The sequence below is a fragment of the Nematolebias whitei genome, chromosome 10 (assembly GCF_014905685.2).
Source record: "Nematolebias whitei isolate Nwh7 chromosome 10, NemWhi1, whole genome shotgun sequence".
Classification (NCBI taxonomy): domain Eukaryota; kingdom Metazoa; phylum Chordata; class Actinopteri; order Cyprinodontiformes; family Rivulidae; genus Nematolebias; species Nematolebias whitei.
In genome coordinates this window covers 23,429,582-23,444,635 of record NC_056507.1, presented here as the reverse complement: position 1 = coordinate 23,444,635, position 15,054 = coordinate 23,429,582, and the positions used below count along the sequence as shown (strand labels likewise).

The following is a 15,054-nucleotide window of genomic DNA, read 5'->3' as shown; positions in this document are numbered from 1 at the left end:
ATATATATATATGTTTCTGCAATTTCCCTTCAAAGACCCTGAATTTCATCTACATGTGGGAGGACTTATGAACCCTATCCCAGGTAGAGTAGCCATATATTTGTTTAAAAAGGATAACTCTTTAGAATTAACAATAAAGCAAAGTCCTGTTTGAACCAACTAATCTCTTTTTGCCTATTTGTTGACACATTTTGTTGCTGTCTGTGGTTCAGATTGTCAGTTTGAGCTTGTGGGGTTTGACGGCCTGATCCGTTCCAGTCAAGTAGAAGAGGATCACAAAGTGAAGCCAGACCAGGCAGTGGACTGCATTTGGACCATACAGGCTCCAGCAAGGAACAGAGTATGCTGTGCAACACGTTCATCTTATTTGTTAATTAGGTCATTGTATTTCCCTCATTGTCAGTGTTCGTGTTAACGAGCTGAATATGTAATCAAAAGGACGTAGAGGAGTAGTGGCAGAAGTTAGGAGCATGTAAAACTAAGTTTAGGAACAAATTATGCGAATGACATGAAAGAAACACAACATTTCTCATTGTGTATTTTCTAGTTTACTCTTGATGTTATGAATTATTTGTTAAATATAATTAAACAGGCAAAACTTTGAGGTTTTAGTTTATATCCCAACAACCAAAAGGTTCCTTACATTAACATTTCTCAAAAGTACATTTATGTCCTGAGGCCCACCAAAGTTCAGTCAGGTCCTCTGGATGGTTTCTTTTTTGTTGAAACGATTCATCTTTCATCCAAAGGACTTCATCAGTCTGGTGAGCCACAACAACCTCAGTCCCACAAACAGCACACTCACATAGTGGACCAACCAGTTTGCTGGTGATAAGATGGTTTCTGGAGTCCGCCCTCTCCCCTGTTGACTCCTCTGAGGCAGTCATGGCCAAAGTGCTTCAAAACATCAATGTTTATCATAGTTGTGGCTACTCAGACTGATGAAGTCCTTTGGATGAAAGACGAAACATTTCAACAAGAAAAGAAACTGTCCAGAGGACCTGACTTAACTTTGTTGGATTTTTACCTGGATTATTGAGCATGAACTTTGATATGTCTTGAGACATAATGTGTGCACGAACATTGGTATTCCAACAGACAACAGAAGTCATATGGGGGTTTGTCTTCCTTGTTCCAGATTTACCTGAAGTTCTTGGAATACCAGATGGAACACTCTAATGAATGTAAGAAGAACTTTGTGGCTGTTTATGATGGCAGTAGTGCCATTGAGGACCTGAAGGTAATAAGCTGTCTAAAAATATGTTAGAACAAACTCTCTCCTCAAACGTGAAGGGTCGCTGTTTAGCTCGTTGTTTTTTCATTGGTTCTTAATTATGGGTTTCTTCCTTTGCTGCATAACGATTTCTCTTTTTTTTCCTTTTATTGTCACAAGTGTTTCAATTTAATATCATATTTGAAAAATAAAGCAGCTGGCCTAGAGACCCTGACCTCAATGAAACCACACATAACACAGCTGTCAGAAGAAAAAAAAAACCTGGTGTGTGGTTTCTTGCAGGCCAAGTTTTGTAGTACAGTTGCTAATGATATCATGCTGGACACCGGTTTCGGGGTAGTGAGGATGTGGGCTGATGAGACGAGCCGTCTCAGTCGTTTCCGGATGCTGTATACTATTTTCACCGACCGTGAGTGTCTCCTTCAGATTATTTCTTTTCTCTTTCACTTTAACTCTCTCCGTTCAGTTTGTGCTCTAGCTCTGAGAAATTTAATATGAGGTTTAGTAGTGTGATTGCACATAGACGTGTGATGGCACACTCATATGGCTACTTTTCATTATTCCACCTTAGAGTGAAGCATTAATATCTATCCTATAAAACTTGACTTGTTTAGTAGTTTAATACGTTTTTCTGCTCATGACTTCAATTGCTGCACTTGCTTGTCTGCATACCTGCCATACAGTACACTGTGTCTGTGTTTTAGCACCCTGTATAGGCAACGCATTCTTTTGCCACAGCAACATGTGCATCAACAATTCTCTGGTATGCAATGGCATTCAAAACTGTGTCTTCCCTTGGGATGAAAGCAACTGCCAAGGTACCCCAGGTCTGCTACAACCCTGGCAGAAACATTCTTTTGTTGATCTGCCTTGCTGAATTACAATAAGTTGTGTTGTGCTGTGCAGTACTGTGTGTGCCATGTTTGTGTCTAATGTGCCAATCTGACTCTAATTTTGTCAAGTGTTTACAGCAAATACAACAGTTTTATAAAATGTTTTACTTAAAAGTACAAAAGTATGAATTGTTGTTAACATTAAGACTTTTTTTTGTCTTATTAATGTTGGGATTTACTTTGTATAGATGAATAAAATGTCCTGAATGAGGTGGCAACAAGTCAAATGCTGGTGCTTTACATCCCCATATAATGCATTTTAAACATTATTTTTTTCTTCACTTACAAAATTTAGACACAAAGCCCAAAGCTGCTTTTCTCCAAATCACAAAGACTCAGGCAACAATATTCTGTGTGTCCACGGGGGTGGTCCTGCTGCTCTTCATTTTCTCTATTATGGTGCAAGTCAAACAGCCACGTAAAAAGGTAACTAAAATGGGTTGATAGCGAGCAGTTCATGCCACATATTGATGTTTAAATTGATCATTTCTCAAACTGTGTGTAAAGGTGGTGATACGTAAGAACAAGCTGTTTCGGCGCGCTGACCTGCAGAAGGTGTTTGATTCGCAGCACTACGAGCTCTTCAATCGCAGAGACAAGGTTGATCTAATTACTTTGATACTTTATAATCTATTGGTGATTTTTGCACTTTTACAATACTAATAAAAACAACTATATTTTATCTTTTTTTTTTCATTTTTAGGATATGTCTGGGAACCTCAGGGAGCTGTCAGATGAACTCTTATCCATGCAGGCTCTCAGGAGATTGTCGTCAGGATCTCGGTGCATTCATGAACACCACTGTGGCTCCCAGGCCTCCATCAACTCCATCAAAGCTGGTCACAGTGGATATGTCTTGGGCAAAGGATCTATTGAGCTCCCACCTTTTAAAGGGGACAACCAAATCACCGTACCTCCTTTTAGAGACTTTGACAGCAGTTTGCGGAAGAAGAGCTGGCCCAGCATGAGACAAAGCCGAATGCAGAGCCACCCGGGAATGGGGGATCGGATGCTGTGGCGGCAAGACAGAGTTATGGAACAGGATGAGGAAGAGGAAGAGGGGAGGTATGATTTGTATGTGCGAAGAGTGGGACACCAAAGAGGCAAATGTGAAATGGCTCAGCGAAGAACTTTGTCCATGGACCTTTGAAAAGAACAAAGCTTGGCACAGTAAAAACTGTTTGGAGTTTGAACTGTGCTAACATTCTTAAGTGACACGTAAATGGAAACTCACTGTCATTTGCCACTTTTTTATTTGCCTTCTTCTCAGTAACGTTGAAAAATGCCGGGTTTTGTTGAAGGGCATCGCTTCGAGAGCTGCTAAATCCTCTTGGACTCTCGAACAGCTGCAGGGAAGCTGTTCTCAAATTTGTGATAAAAGCATAGAGATGACTACATATCATTACGCTTTGTTGTATTTTGTGAAATACATTTCAGCATGAAGCAAGTAGATTTACCGAATATGAATTGGTGTTTAAGTTCTAAGACAAATCAGTGAAGTGTGAATTCAGTAAAAACGTTACCTCATTTTGTTTTGATTCATTAATGCGTGTATTAAGAAAAATAAATGGATAACACAGTACATGTGTCGGTTTGAGAGATGTCTCAGCTCACACATGATTTAGAGCCAGTTTCCAGAAGGATAGAGAGGATTGACGTGTTTTTTTAACGGGTGTGTCTTACAAGAACGCCATCTGGAATTTCCCTCATGAAGTTTATTGTAATAAGATGGTGTTACATAAACTGTTGGCAAGTCCACCTTTAAAAAACATTACCAACTTTCATTTTATATCCGACTGAAAACCCCTTGTTCTACCACACCGACATGACAACTGTGAGAAAACCAACAGACTTTGTTGCATAGATAAATTAGAGTGCAATATTTAAAGAAAATGGTCATGACATATCCTATAATAAGTTCAGACTGCAATTAATCCTGGTCAGTTTTGAACATGCAGAATCTTTTTGACATCTTGCTCCTTACTGGTAGTGTGATCGTGAGAGCTGTTCCTGTGTTGCCTTGTTTTAAATTCAACCTCCTGTTACCCCGGAGGTGCAACGCTGACAGACCGTATTCAGAATGCCTCGACGGTTTGTCAGCCAGTCCAAGTATGTTCGGTTCATTTATCACATTCAACAAACTCAGTGGGTGAATAAATATTAGAGCAACTATGCATGCTAGCAGCAAACACACTCACAGGCATTTTTAATGATTTATGAGACACTTTTAATATGCAGTCTTTGTATTTCTTCCAGCGACAGAGTATCTGTGACACATTACATAAGAGATGGCCTACATTAAACAGGAAATTAGGCCAGTGGGTAAGAAACACAGAATGCACAGCTTTTATCTCCACAAAATAACTTAACAATAGATAAAAACTCAGCTTCCAAGGTGCTACTTAATCTTGATTAAAAAGCATTCAACTCAGTTTATTAGGACGATCTGCAGTGGCAAACTGGAGAAAAATGAACCAACTATAGGTTTAGTTTTGGGCCTGAGTGACCTTTAATGCCATATATGGTGTTGCCTTCTTGGAAGAAATTGATAAATAGGAAGTGTTTAATCAAACATTAAGGTAGATGACTCAGAATCGTTCTGGAATTATTTGTGTTTGGCCAAACAATACTGTACACGCAAATGTTCACGGAAATGTCTCACATCCCAGCAGAACCATTAGAGCAACCAATTAAACGTACTGTAATTGACTCTTGAATGAGGTCAGCCTGTTTCATACCCGTGAACATAAAACAACAGGACAAAAACGTTGTGGTTGTAGGCATTAGTGGGGTAATCACAAGGCTTAGATAAGTCAAAGGTATAAATCCTTTCCCAAACACTTCTCTTTTGTAAAATATTTATTTTGGGTAAATGACGTGATGCCGTAAAATGATGTTTCACGCAAGCAAAACAATCAAAGCTACATTTAAACTGGTGCTAGATACTGAAACAACTAGCTTAAATTATGACCTTTGGTTCATCTTTGCCAAATGTTGATTGCCCATGTGTGTTTATTACAAATTAACCTGGTTTACAAGGTGGACTATGGTTCCTCAGATATTGATCAAACCCAAAGTGGGCCAGTTTTATGTCATCCATTTTAACAGCAGTGAAACAAATGAGGCTCATACTGAAGCCAACATGAGCTTTATATCCATGCCATGCAGTAACCAGCATAAAACAACTCAGTCACCAAAAGATTATGTCACCATTTGACTTTTCATTAAAAATAAAACTATGTGACCCACATTTATTGGGGCTAAGTTCTGGATCACATGCCTTAGCGTCTACTAATGTAGTTTCACTCTGCCCACGCTCAAAGATTCTCACGTTTTTAATTACCGATAGCTGGAACATTTGGGTTTACCAGTTAAAAATACCTGTTTAGGTTTATAAACAGCTCACACAATTAGGCTTAGATGTTATAGAAAACACGGTTAGGTTTAGATATATAGACTTGAGTAGGAATTACATAATTTTTTACTTGGAACAGTAATGAATAGTGACCTTGTTATTTTTAATTCTGGACTAACCAGTCTAGTTCCCTTTGTGAGACATGATTCATGCCAACATATCAGGCATGCTTTATGTGTGACCTCAGCTACATAAACACTTTTTTTTTTGGTTAGATATGCTTATGTATGTGGTTGCACGCAAACATGACAAAGCAGATAGCATGTTCCTTCTTTTGTGCGATAACTCAGCATTCCTCATTGCACCTATGGATTCCACACACTGAACTCTTTATACAATAAATGGTGACAGGTGCTCCTTAAGTAAAATAAAACCAAGAGCAAATAATGGGATCATGGCAGCATTTACATCATCTTTATTTAAGCAAAAAGAACTGAAGGACAGTCGCACATGAAGTCAGTAAAACTGAGCAGAGAAGCCCATTAATGATTAAAAAGAATAAATATAAAATTCCAAACAGCTGTACAACATCATTGGCAAGATACTTCAAGTATTTAAGACATAGTCAGTACTTTAATATCTAACATATTTTAGAAAACTGTACAAAATGAATATTTTAAAATAAAATCTATAAGTTCATATTTTTTCAGAACTTGTTTGCTCATATTACAAAAAATGTTACTTATATACATTTTTTTTTTTTTTTTTTTATTATAAAATCCACAGCGGCTGCAATAAAAGAACATATACTTTCTTGCATGTCTTCAAAATCTTTGAGTTTTCTTTTTAATTTGTCCAAATTAGTCCCGCTCGTGTTTCAATTTTTGCTGTCATGAAGTCATGAAGCGTGCGGTTCGTCATAGTAAATCCAGTGCAGGGTGTTGCAGCACAAGGACGGAGCTCATAGCATCAGATTCTGAACGATTCATCAAAGAAAGCCAGCTGGCTGTGTCCCACCAGGGCTGTGGTCTCCCCGAGAACGGCCTCTGTAAAGTTGGGCCGTTTCCAGGCGTAAACCATGCTGTTCAGAAAGCCTTGAAGGGACACCATGGCAGCCTGAAACAAACACAAGCAACACAGTGAGGAGCAACGTCTTATTTTATTTAAAAAACAGCATTATACTTTTGTTACCAACCTGAAAGACATAAAGACCAAATATGTGGCGCTGTTCAACTTTTGATGATATCACCGGTATAGACAGCAGAATGACAACGAGAACTACAAGATAAAAGTGTATAAATTGATAAAACATCAACCACATACTAGTTTACAGCTAATCAGAAGTTTTGAAATACCTGGTGTCCAGCAGAGGAAGATGACCATCACCATATTCCGCGCTGTAGAAAACAATCGTTTAAATCGCCTCCTTGAAAGCCCGTCTCCCTCTACAGGAAAGAACCCGTCATGGATGCGTGTTTCATACCACTTTCCCACCTTATAGTAAATAAACTGAAACAAAAATAAATGATTAGGGCCTGCCTACAGAGATAGTGAAGATGTTTGAACAGTGGTTCTTTTGAAAGATTATGAAAAAAAAAAACATCTTACCTGTTATAGACATAGCTTTTTGAAACATGTTAGTTTGGAGAAAGAGTTTCTGTCAGTCTTGAAGGGCTCAAGACAAAAGTGGATTTCTGTCATCTTAGAACAACTCTAGTCTCGACTTGTCTTAGCATTTTATTATAACAATATTTAAAAAATCTTTGCGTTGCTGTCAGTTTCACATTATACAACTCTTTACATATGATTCTATGGTTATTTGTAAGCAATAGCTTGCTGTCACACTTATGTTGCAGCCTGTAGCACTTTTCCAAACATTGTGATATTTTTGCCAAGAATAATTGTGTATTGTGAGATAGACAGCCGTGTAAAGTGTTATAGACTATTGTTTGCATGGATGACTACAAAATCTTTTAGACTGGCTTTTTTTCTTTTAGGATAACAGCAATCCACTTAAGTTTTGGCTTCAAACTGGCATGTAAATCTAGTCAGAATTACACTCTATTTCTCCAAACAGATTGTTCAATAGGCTGTCTACAGCACAGAAGATATTGATTGTTCATAATCTTTCCACCAAGCCCCACTTCAGAAGATCCAAATTATTCAGTTAAACTCAAGCTATAATAGTACAAACTCTACATGGATGATTTCTTCTTCTCTTCCATCTCACTCCGTCCTCTGCATCCTCTGTCCTCACTCCAACTACCTCCATGTCCTCTCTAACTGCATCCATATATATGTCCTCTTTGACCTTCCTCTTCGTCTTTTTCCTAGCAGCTGCATTTTCTAACATCCTTCTACCATTATACTGACCCCCCTCTGGACATGTCCAAATCATCTCAGTCTGGCTTCTCTTTATCTCCCAGTTGTTCAACCTGTGCTGTACCTCTGATGATCTCATTCCTAATCTTATCCATCCTTGTCACTCCTAAGGAGAACCTCAACATCTTAATTTCTGACACTTCCAGTTATTTCTCTGTCTTTTTGTCAATGTCACTGTCTCCAGACCATACAATAATAGCTGGTCTCACCACTAGTCTTTAAACTTTTCCCTTGACCTTTGCTGACAACCTTTTGTCACAAATCACTCCTGAAACTTTTCTCCATCCATTCCATCCTGCCTGGACTCTCTTTTTGAACTATTTGCCACACTCCCTATTTTCCTGGATGGTGGACTCCAAGTACTTGAAGTCCTGCACTTTTGTGACCTCTGCTCCTTGTAGCCTCACTGTTCCACTGGTCTCCCTCTCATTCACACACATGTACTCTGTCTATAGCTGACTTTCATTCCTATTCTTTCATGTGCATATCTCCGCCTCTCCAAGTTCTCTTCCACCTGTTCCCTGTTCTCATTACATATCACAATGCCATCTGTATACATCATAGTCCACGGGGATTCCTACCTGACATCATCTGTTAGTCGGTCTATCACCAGAGCAAACAAGAAGGGGCTCAGAGCAGATACTTGATGCAATCCCACCTCCACCTTGAAGCTATCTGTCACTCCTGTAGCACATCTCACCACTGTCCTGCTGTCATCATGTCCTGCACCAGTCTAACATACTTCTCTGCCACTCCAAATTTCCTCATGCAATACCACACCTCCTCCCTTGGCACCCTGTCATATGCTTTTTCTAAATCCACAAAGACATAATGGAGTTCTTTCTGTCCTTCTCTTTCTCAAAGCAAAGATGGCATCTGTGGTGCTCTTTCTTGGCATGAAACCATACTGCTGCTCAATACTGATGCTGCTCAGTCACCTCTAGTCTAAGTCTAGCTTCCACAACTCTCTTCCAGGTCTTCATCATGTGGCTCATCAACTTAATTCCTCTGTAGTTGCTACAACTCTGTACATCGCCCTTGTTCTTAAAAATGGGCACCAGCACACTTCTTCTCCATTCCTCAGCCTGTTTCTCACTCTCAAATATGCCATTGAATATTTGGGTCAAAAACCTCACTGCCATCTCTCCAAGACATTTCCAAACCTCCACTGGTATGTCATCAGGTCCTACTGCCTTCCCCTTCTTCATTCTTTTTAGAGCTTTCCGAACTTCACCCTCACTAATCTTTCCCACTTCCTGGTCCACAGTTTCTATGACCTCTACTCTTTTTTCTCTTTCATTCTCTTCATTCATTTGCTCCTCCAAGTACTCTATTTTCCCGTGACACTCCTCACTTGTTAGAACATTCCCATAACAAGCCTAACCTGCTGCACATCCTTTCCAGCCTGATCCCTCTGTCTTGCCAATCTGTACAAGTCCTTCTCACCCTCTTTAGTGTCCAGCCTCCCATACAATTCATTATACGCCTTCTGCTTTGCCTTAGTTACCTCACTCTTTGCTCTACGTCACATATCCTTATATTCCTGTCTCATCTCTTCAGTCCTCTCACTGTCGTATTTCTTCTTGGCTAATCTCTTTATTTGAATGGCATCCTGCACAACACTATTCCACCACTAGGTTTCCTAATTATCCATTCTCTGTCCATATGACACACCAAATACCTTCCTACCTGTCTCTCTAATTACTGTTACAGTAGTAGCCCATTTGGACGTTCTTTCTTGACACACTGAGCCTTTAACAGTTCATCTCTGAATTTTTCACATTTTTATTTTCTCAGCTTCCACCATTTGGTCTTCTTCTCCAATTTGACTATTTTTCTCTTCTTCACAACAACAGTCATTCTACACACAACCATCTGATGCTGTCTGGCCACTCTCTCCCCTGCCACAACCTTACAGTCTCCAATCTCCCTCAGGTTTCCTCTTCTACACAGAATGTAGTCGACCTGCGTAGTCCTTCCTCCACTCTTGTAGGTCACTCCATGTTCCTTCCTCTTTTCGAAATAGGTGTTGACTACAGCCATTTCCAGTCTCTTGGCAAAATCCACCACCTTCTGTCCTTCCTGGTTTCTTTCCTTGACACCAAACCTACCCATCACTTCCTCATCCCCTCAGTTTCCTTCACCAACATGTCCATTCAGGTCTGCTCTGATCACCACTCTCTCCTCCCTGGGAATACTCTCCATCACTTCATCCAGATCCTTCCTAAATGTATCTTTCTCCTCCCCATCACATCCAACTTGTGGAGCATAACCACTGACACTGTTTAGCATTAGACCTTTTACTTCTATCTTCAGACACCTCTACCACCCCTACTCCATTTATTTTTCTATCCACACCATGGTGAAACAGTTTGAACCCTGCTCCAGTGCTGTGAGCCTTTCTGCCCTTCCACTTGACCTCTTGGACACATAAAACATCTACCTTCCTTCTCTGCATCATGTCAGCCAGCTCTCTACCTTTGCCTGACATTTAGAGTTGCAACCCTCAGTCCTACATTCTTGGTTTTCCTCTTCTCCCTCTGTCTCTTGATATATTTCCCTCCTCGTGGTCTTCAACTAACAGTAGCGCAATTTCTACCGGCACCCTATTTATTAGCAGCACTGATGGTGGTCATTGTTAACCCGGGCCTCGACCGATCTGGTATGGTTTTGCTTTGATGAACTCGCATTATGGTTTTGGCAAAAGTGTTTTACATCAGATGCTCTTCCTGACACAACTCTCACCATTTACCCAGGCTTGGGACGGGCATCATTTACACACTGGCTTGTGCTCCCTAGTGGCTGGTTTCTACATGGATGATTATTCATTAATATTCATGTTCCAAAAATTACTGTTATTGACTCACCGAGCAGGATATCATCACTGATATCAACACAATGAAAAGAACAATTCCGATGATATATTCATGGGAATAATTCGATCCCTATAAAGAAAAGGACAATATTGTTAACAAGAATGAGTAGTCCCTTGTTGATAAGACATGATTTTCATGTAAAATCTAAAATGTAGAAATTAAAGTGTGTAAAATCAATTAAATGGCAGGTATAAAAAAAAAAACCAATGCAAGTGCACAAAAGGAGTCCTGATACTCACATCATCTCTCTCATTAACTGAGAAATGCCCCCAGAGATCCAAAAACAAAATACAGCTGCAAAAGATAAAAAGTTGTTTTTGTTGGGTTTTTTTTTACTTTTTGAAATGCAGAGGTTTTAATAAATTTAACTGCTCAGATTGCTCACTTGTTGCAGTTTGTGGTACTGTTCTGGGTGGTTTTGTTTGCTGCTTTGTTCCTCAAAGGAATCAAGCTCGTAGTATTTTCCGAAAAAATGATCACATACACCAAGTAAACTGCGAGCGGAATTAACCTTAAATATTGGAGATGGAGAAAGAAAATTCATTTATAGACACTGTGAAAATTTTAATGGTTGCTTAGTTAAATAAATTTACAGTATTTAAACATATTTAACCGACTTACCACACAAGGGTGTATAAAGGTGTCTCTACAAATCGTTTTTTGCATTGATTCTGTAAAACAAGATAAAAAGAAAGAAGCACTGAATAACTGATGCATCACTTTCTGAACAAATAATAAAACTATAAGCCTCACCAGTATGTCCTCATCATCTGGAGACCTTTCCCTCCATCCCTGAATGGCCTTTCTTGACTTCCAGGCATAAACAACCACCAACAGGAATGAAATGAAATAAAATGTCTGGAATGGAAGGCACAGATATGCAAAGACATATTTACATTTGGATCACTGAGGTGAACAGTCTGAACAGCTGAGGAGTTCAGTGAGTTTAGACAGTTTTCAAAATGAGGTCATTCTTTATGACTTTATACAAGAACATTTTTACTGTTTTGAGTAGATAAGGTCTTATTAAACAAATTTACTTGGACCTTTGTCATCATTTTGATCAAAGAAGTGTTTTTCTAATAAAAATGAATTTGATGAAATCACATCTTCAGTACTTTTACAGTGTTTTGTCTGTGGGGTGTACAGTAGGCAACGAGTGAAGTCCGCATGACGTGCTTCATCATTTGTTTGCTTTAAAGCCTTAAAAGCTTTGTGGCACATTGAAGACCTGAAGCTCAGCAGGCAATAAAAACAAGCTGTGCCCACAGTCATATGATACCATTTAAACAATGATCTCAGAGACAAACACTCCTGAGTTTCAATATCTCCAAAAGCATCCTTTTTTTTAAAAAAGTTTTAAATGTTAAAATAAAATACAACTTTCCTTGAGAGATTAAAGGGCAGTATTTTCTAAAAGCTTACATCAAACAGTACAGATGGATTAAGGTGAGATATGCAATTTGTTTAGTTCCAAGAGGAGAAAAAAAGTTGCATTGATTTAAATTTTCAGTGCTTGAGGTTGGATCATGTTTTAGCATGTACAACTTTTTTTTTTGAACAGTAACTATTTTTTCACATATAAGGAGCAGAAAAGTTGAACATTTTCTACTATTGAGATAAAATAATGTTGGGTTTGAGCTGGTGTCATGTTCAGACCAGACAATTCCAATATGTACACTAAGTGTTTTTATAATTGCACTGTAAAAATAAAAAAAAATCTGTATTTTTACCAAATAACAACTGGCAGCTGCGGTTGCCAGATAAATTCTGTTAAAAAAATACAGTAGTCCCTCGTTTATCGTGGGGATTTCTGTTCTCATTTTATCCACGAGAAGTGAAAAAACGCAAAGTTGGAATAGTATTACAAGTAGTTATATAAATATATATATATAGAGTCCGTGAAAGTCGAACCGCGGAGTAGCGAGAGACTACTGTGAACATGTAAATAGTTTTACAGAGTAAGCCGTAAATTCAGCAGTTTTACTAAGTAAAATTTACATGTTATTTTGTAAGCATGAACACATTTTCACTGTACTTATTACCAGTCTTTTATGTAAAAATACATAAAAATAAATACATTTTACAGAATAATTTATTGATAAGTACATTTAAAACGTAAATTCAACATTTTTATCAACTACAAATGCCAACATTTTCACTGGAATTTGAACAATTTTTTTACGCTAATTCATCAATTAAAAAGTGTTACATTTACTTGTTTTTAATGCACCTATAATTTACAGTAATACAATGTATTTACTATAGTGATGTACTGTTTTGGATTGCCATTTGACTGTTTTTCAATGTAATTTTTACATACTTTTTTTTTACAGTGTATTATTTTTTTTATTATTTTTTTTTTAAGCTAAGTTATATTTTTATAACTGCATGCTGAAATAAATTCACCATCTGAACAGGATCCATGATGACGTCAAAAACTTAAATTAAGAATTAGGTGAGAAGAAGTTACGTTGTTGACGTTGGGCAACATTCCATTCATTGCTGTAAGTGATCACAGCCAAACTCTTATATAACTCCAGGAAACTGGAGCTTGAAACGTTCAGAGTTTGAATTTTGTTTTTAAAGACATTTTAACTGAAAAGTCTAAGAGAATTTTAACATAAATCATTCAGCGTTTTCTCACAGTCTGGAGAAAAACGTGTCCTGAAGCCATCGTAAAGGGCTCATGATTTGATTTATAGATGGAATAAAATGAACACACGTTTTTTTCTTACGAGTTTTCATGTCTCAGAGTGACTCAGGGACTATACTACAGTAACATAAAATGACAAAAATATTAATCATTAACCCCTATATTTCAGATTTTTGAGGTGGTAGCAAAAAGGAGAAAAAAAAAACACCTTTCTTCTTTGCTTTATTTCTTTAACTCGGTTTAATAAAACTCCACACAGAACCACAGTTCTGTAAATGATTTATATGTGGGAGAAAGAGCTTCATTCCAAGGAAATATAGTTTCTTACCAGTGAAAGTGGCAGGCTGTAATGGCACATGAGTGCAAGTTTAACGTTGCTGTTAAATTTATTTGTGACAGCGGTGAACATTAGGATGGCAGCCGCCAGGAGGTCCGCCAGAGTGAGCTGCACCAGGAGGTGGACCTGGAAACAGATGGACAAGAAAGATGTTGCCTTGGTACAAAACTGAGGTGTGCAAATTAAACAAGGTCATTAACATCTGGACTCACCTGATCTCTTAGATGTCTCCATTTGACTATGGAAACAACCAGGACTGAAAAACTTCCAACCAAACTGCAAAAAAAAGAAAAAAAAAAAAAAAAACTTGTGTAAATTAGATTGAGAAAAGTTTGAAAATAGGTTTTAAGTAGAAAATAGCATCAAAAATCATTCATAAAGATGTACTAAACTAAAACTTGTGCAATGTCCATTAAGATAAAAGCTTTTAGAAACCAAATTAAATTAACATCTTGCACATTACAATAGCTGATTTAATAGTGAGTTTCATAAATAAAAAATAAGCTAAAACAAAACTAAACAAAAGAAAATAAATTAAGTAAAGCAAAACAATATCAAAGTGAAACCAAACTGAACGACGATCAAAAACAAAGAATCCAACCCAAAAACAAATTTGATCAAAATATTAAATTCTGTTCATTCTGGGAGCTCAGCATGTTTCAGCTCATGTATATTTTCTAAGAATTAGTTAAAGGAGTGTCCAACAGTTTATCAAAGACACGAGACTGCGCAGGACTGTAAATTGCAGCTTGTGTGAAATCATAATGCTGCATTGTACGGGAGCATCCTGTGTGCATGTAAATAAAAACATGTATGCTTATTTAAACATGTTCTGCTGGTTGGCAAGCCTTAATTAGAGAACTGACAGAACAGCAGCAATGAGCTGCAGACACTAAATCATATTCATAAGTCTTGCTGCAAACGTTATGTAATTCATGAAAAAGTATGAGGAAGAACAAACCTGAAAGTGAGCAATGATATGTACACATTAGACAGGATATCAATCTGAAATGCAAAATTCAGATAAAAATCAGAATTTTTGGCAGACAAATTCCAGTTAAGCTCTGAGAAAACGTCTTGACTTACCTGATTCGTGCTCAGTAAATCATTGACCCCCATTGTTTTTATCCAAAAGTCACACACAGCTCATGTTCACTTACTGTGTCTGCATTACTCTGTCAAAACGTTATACGTCGTCACAAGACACCTTTATAAATATCAATGCCTCCTTATCACGTGTTTCTGTACTGACTCCACCTGCTCAGAGTGTGGATGTGTGTGTGTGGGTGTGTGTGTGTGTGTGTGTGTGTTTGGCTTTATT

At 38.0% G+C, this 15,054-nt stretch overlaps 2 protein-coding genes across 2 annotated transcripts in view; one reads left to right on the top strand and one right to left on the bottom strand.

The window, feature by feature from the left end:
• neto2b (neuropilin (NRP) and tolloid (TLL)-like 2b) overlaps positions 1-3,337 on the top strand; it is a 34,290-nt gene extending 30,953 nt beyond the window's left edge. Inside the window, exons 5-12 of the mRNA XM_037682841.1 lie at positions 36-83; positions 213-340; positions 1,139-1,240; positions 1,517-1,643; positions 1,939-2,061; positions 2,423-2,553; positions 2,635-2,727; positions 2,831-3,337. Of these exons, the coding sequence (XP_037538769.1) occupies positions 36-83; positions 213-340; positions 1,139-1,240; positions 1,517-1,643; positions 1,939-2,061; positions 2,423-2,553; positions 2,635-2,727; positions 2,831-3,277 (1,199 nt within the window). The 3' untranslated portion in view covers positions 3,278-3,337. The remainder of the gene's footprint in view (positions 1-35; positions 84-212; positions 341-1,138; positions 1,241-1,516; positions 1,644-1,938; positions 2,062-2,422; positions 2,554-2,634; positions 2,728-2,830) is intronic.
• A 3,114-nt stretch (positions 3,338-6,451) lies between these two features.
• Positions 6,452-14,852, bottom strand: si:dkey-30c15.2 (uncharacterized protein LOC558938 homolog). The gene is made up of 11 exons (XM_037683202.1): positions 14,820-14,852; positions 14,695-14,738; positions 13,946-14,009; positions 13,725-13,859; positions 11,494-11,598; positions 11,362-11,411; positions 10,980-11,034; positions 10,732-10,809; positions 6,838-6,991; positions 6,678-6,760; positions 6,452-6,598 (listed from the first exon to the last, which is right to left on the bottom strand). Exons 1-11 carry the CDS (start codon positions 14,850-14,852, stop codon positions 6,452-6,454), a joined length of 948 nt encoding a protein of 315 aa, XP_037539130.1.
• Between the last annotated feature and the right edge of the window lie 202 nt (positions 14,853-15,054).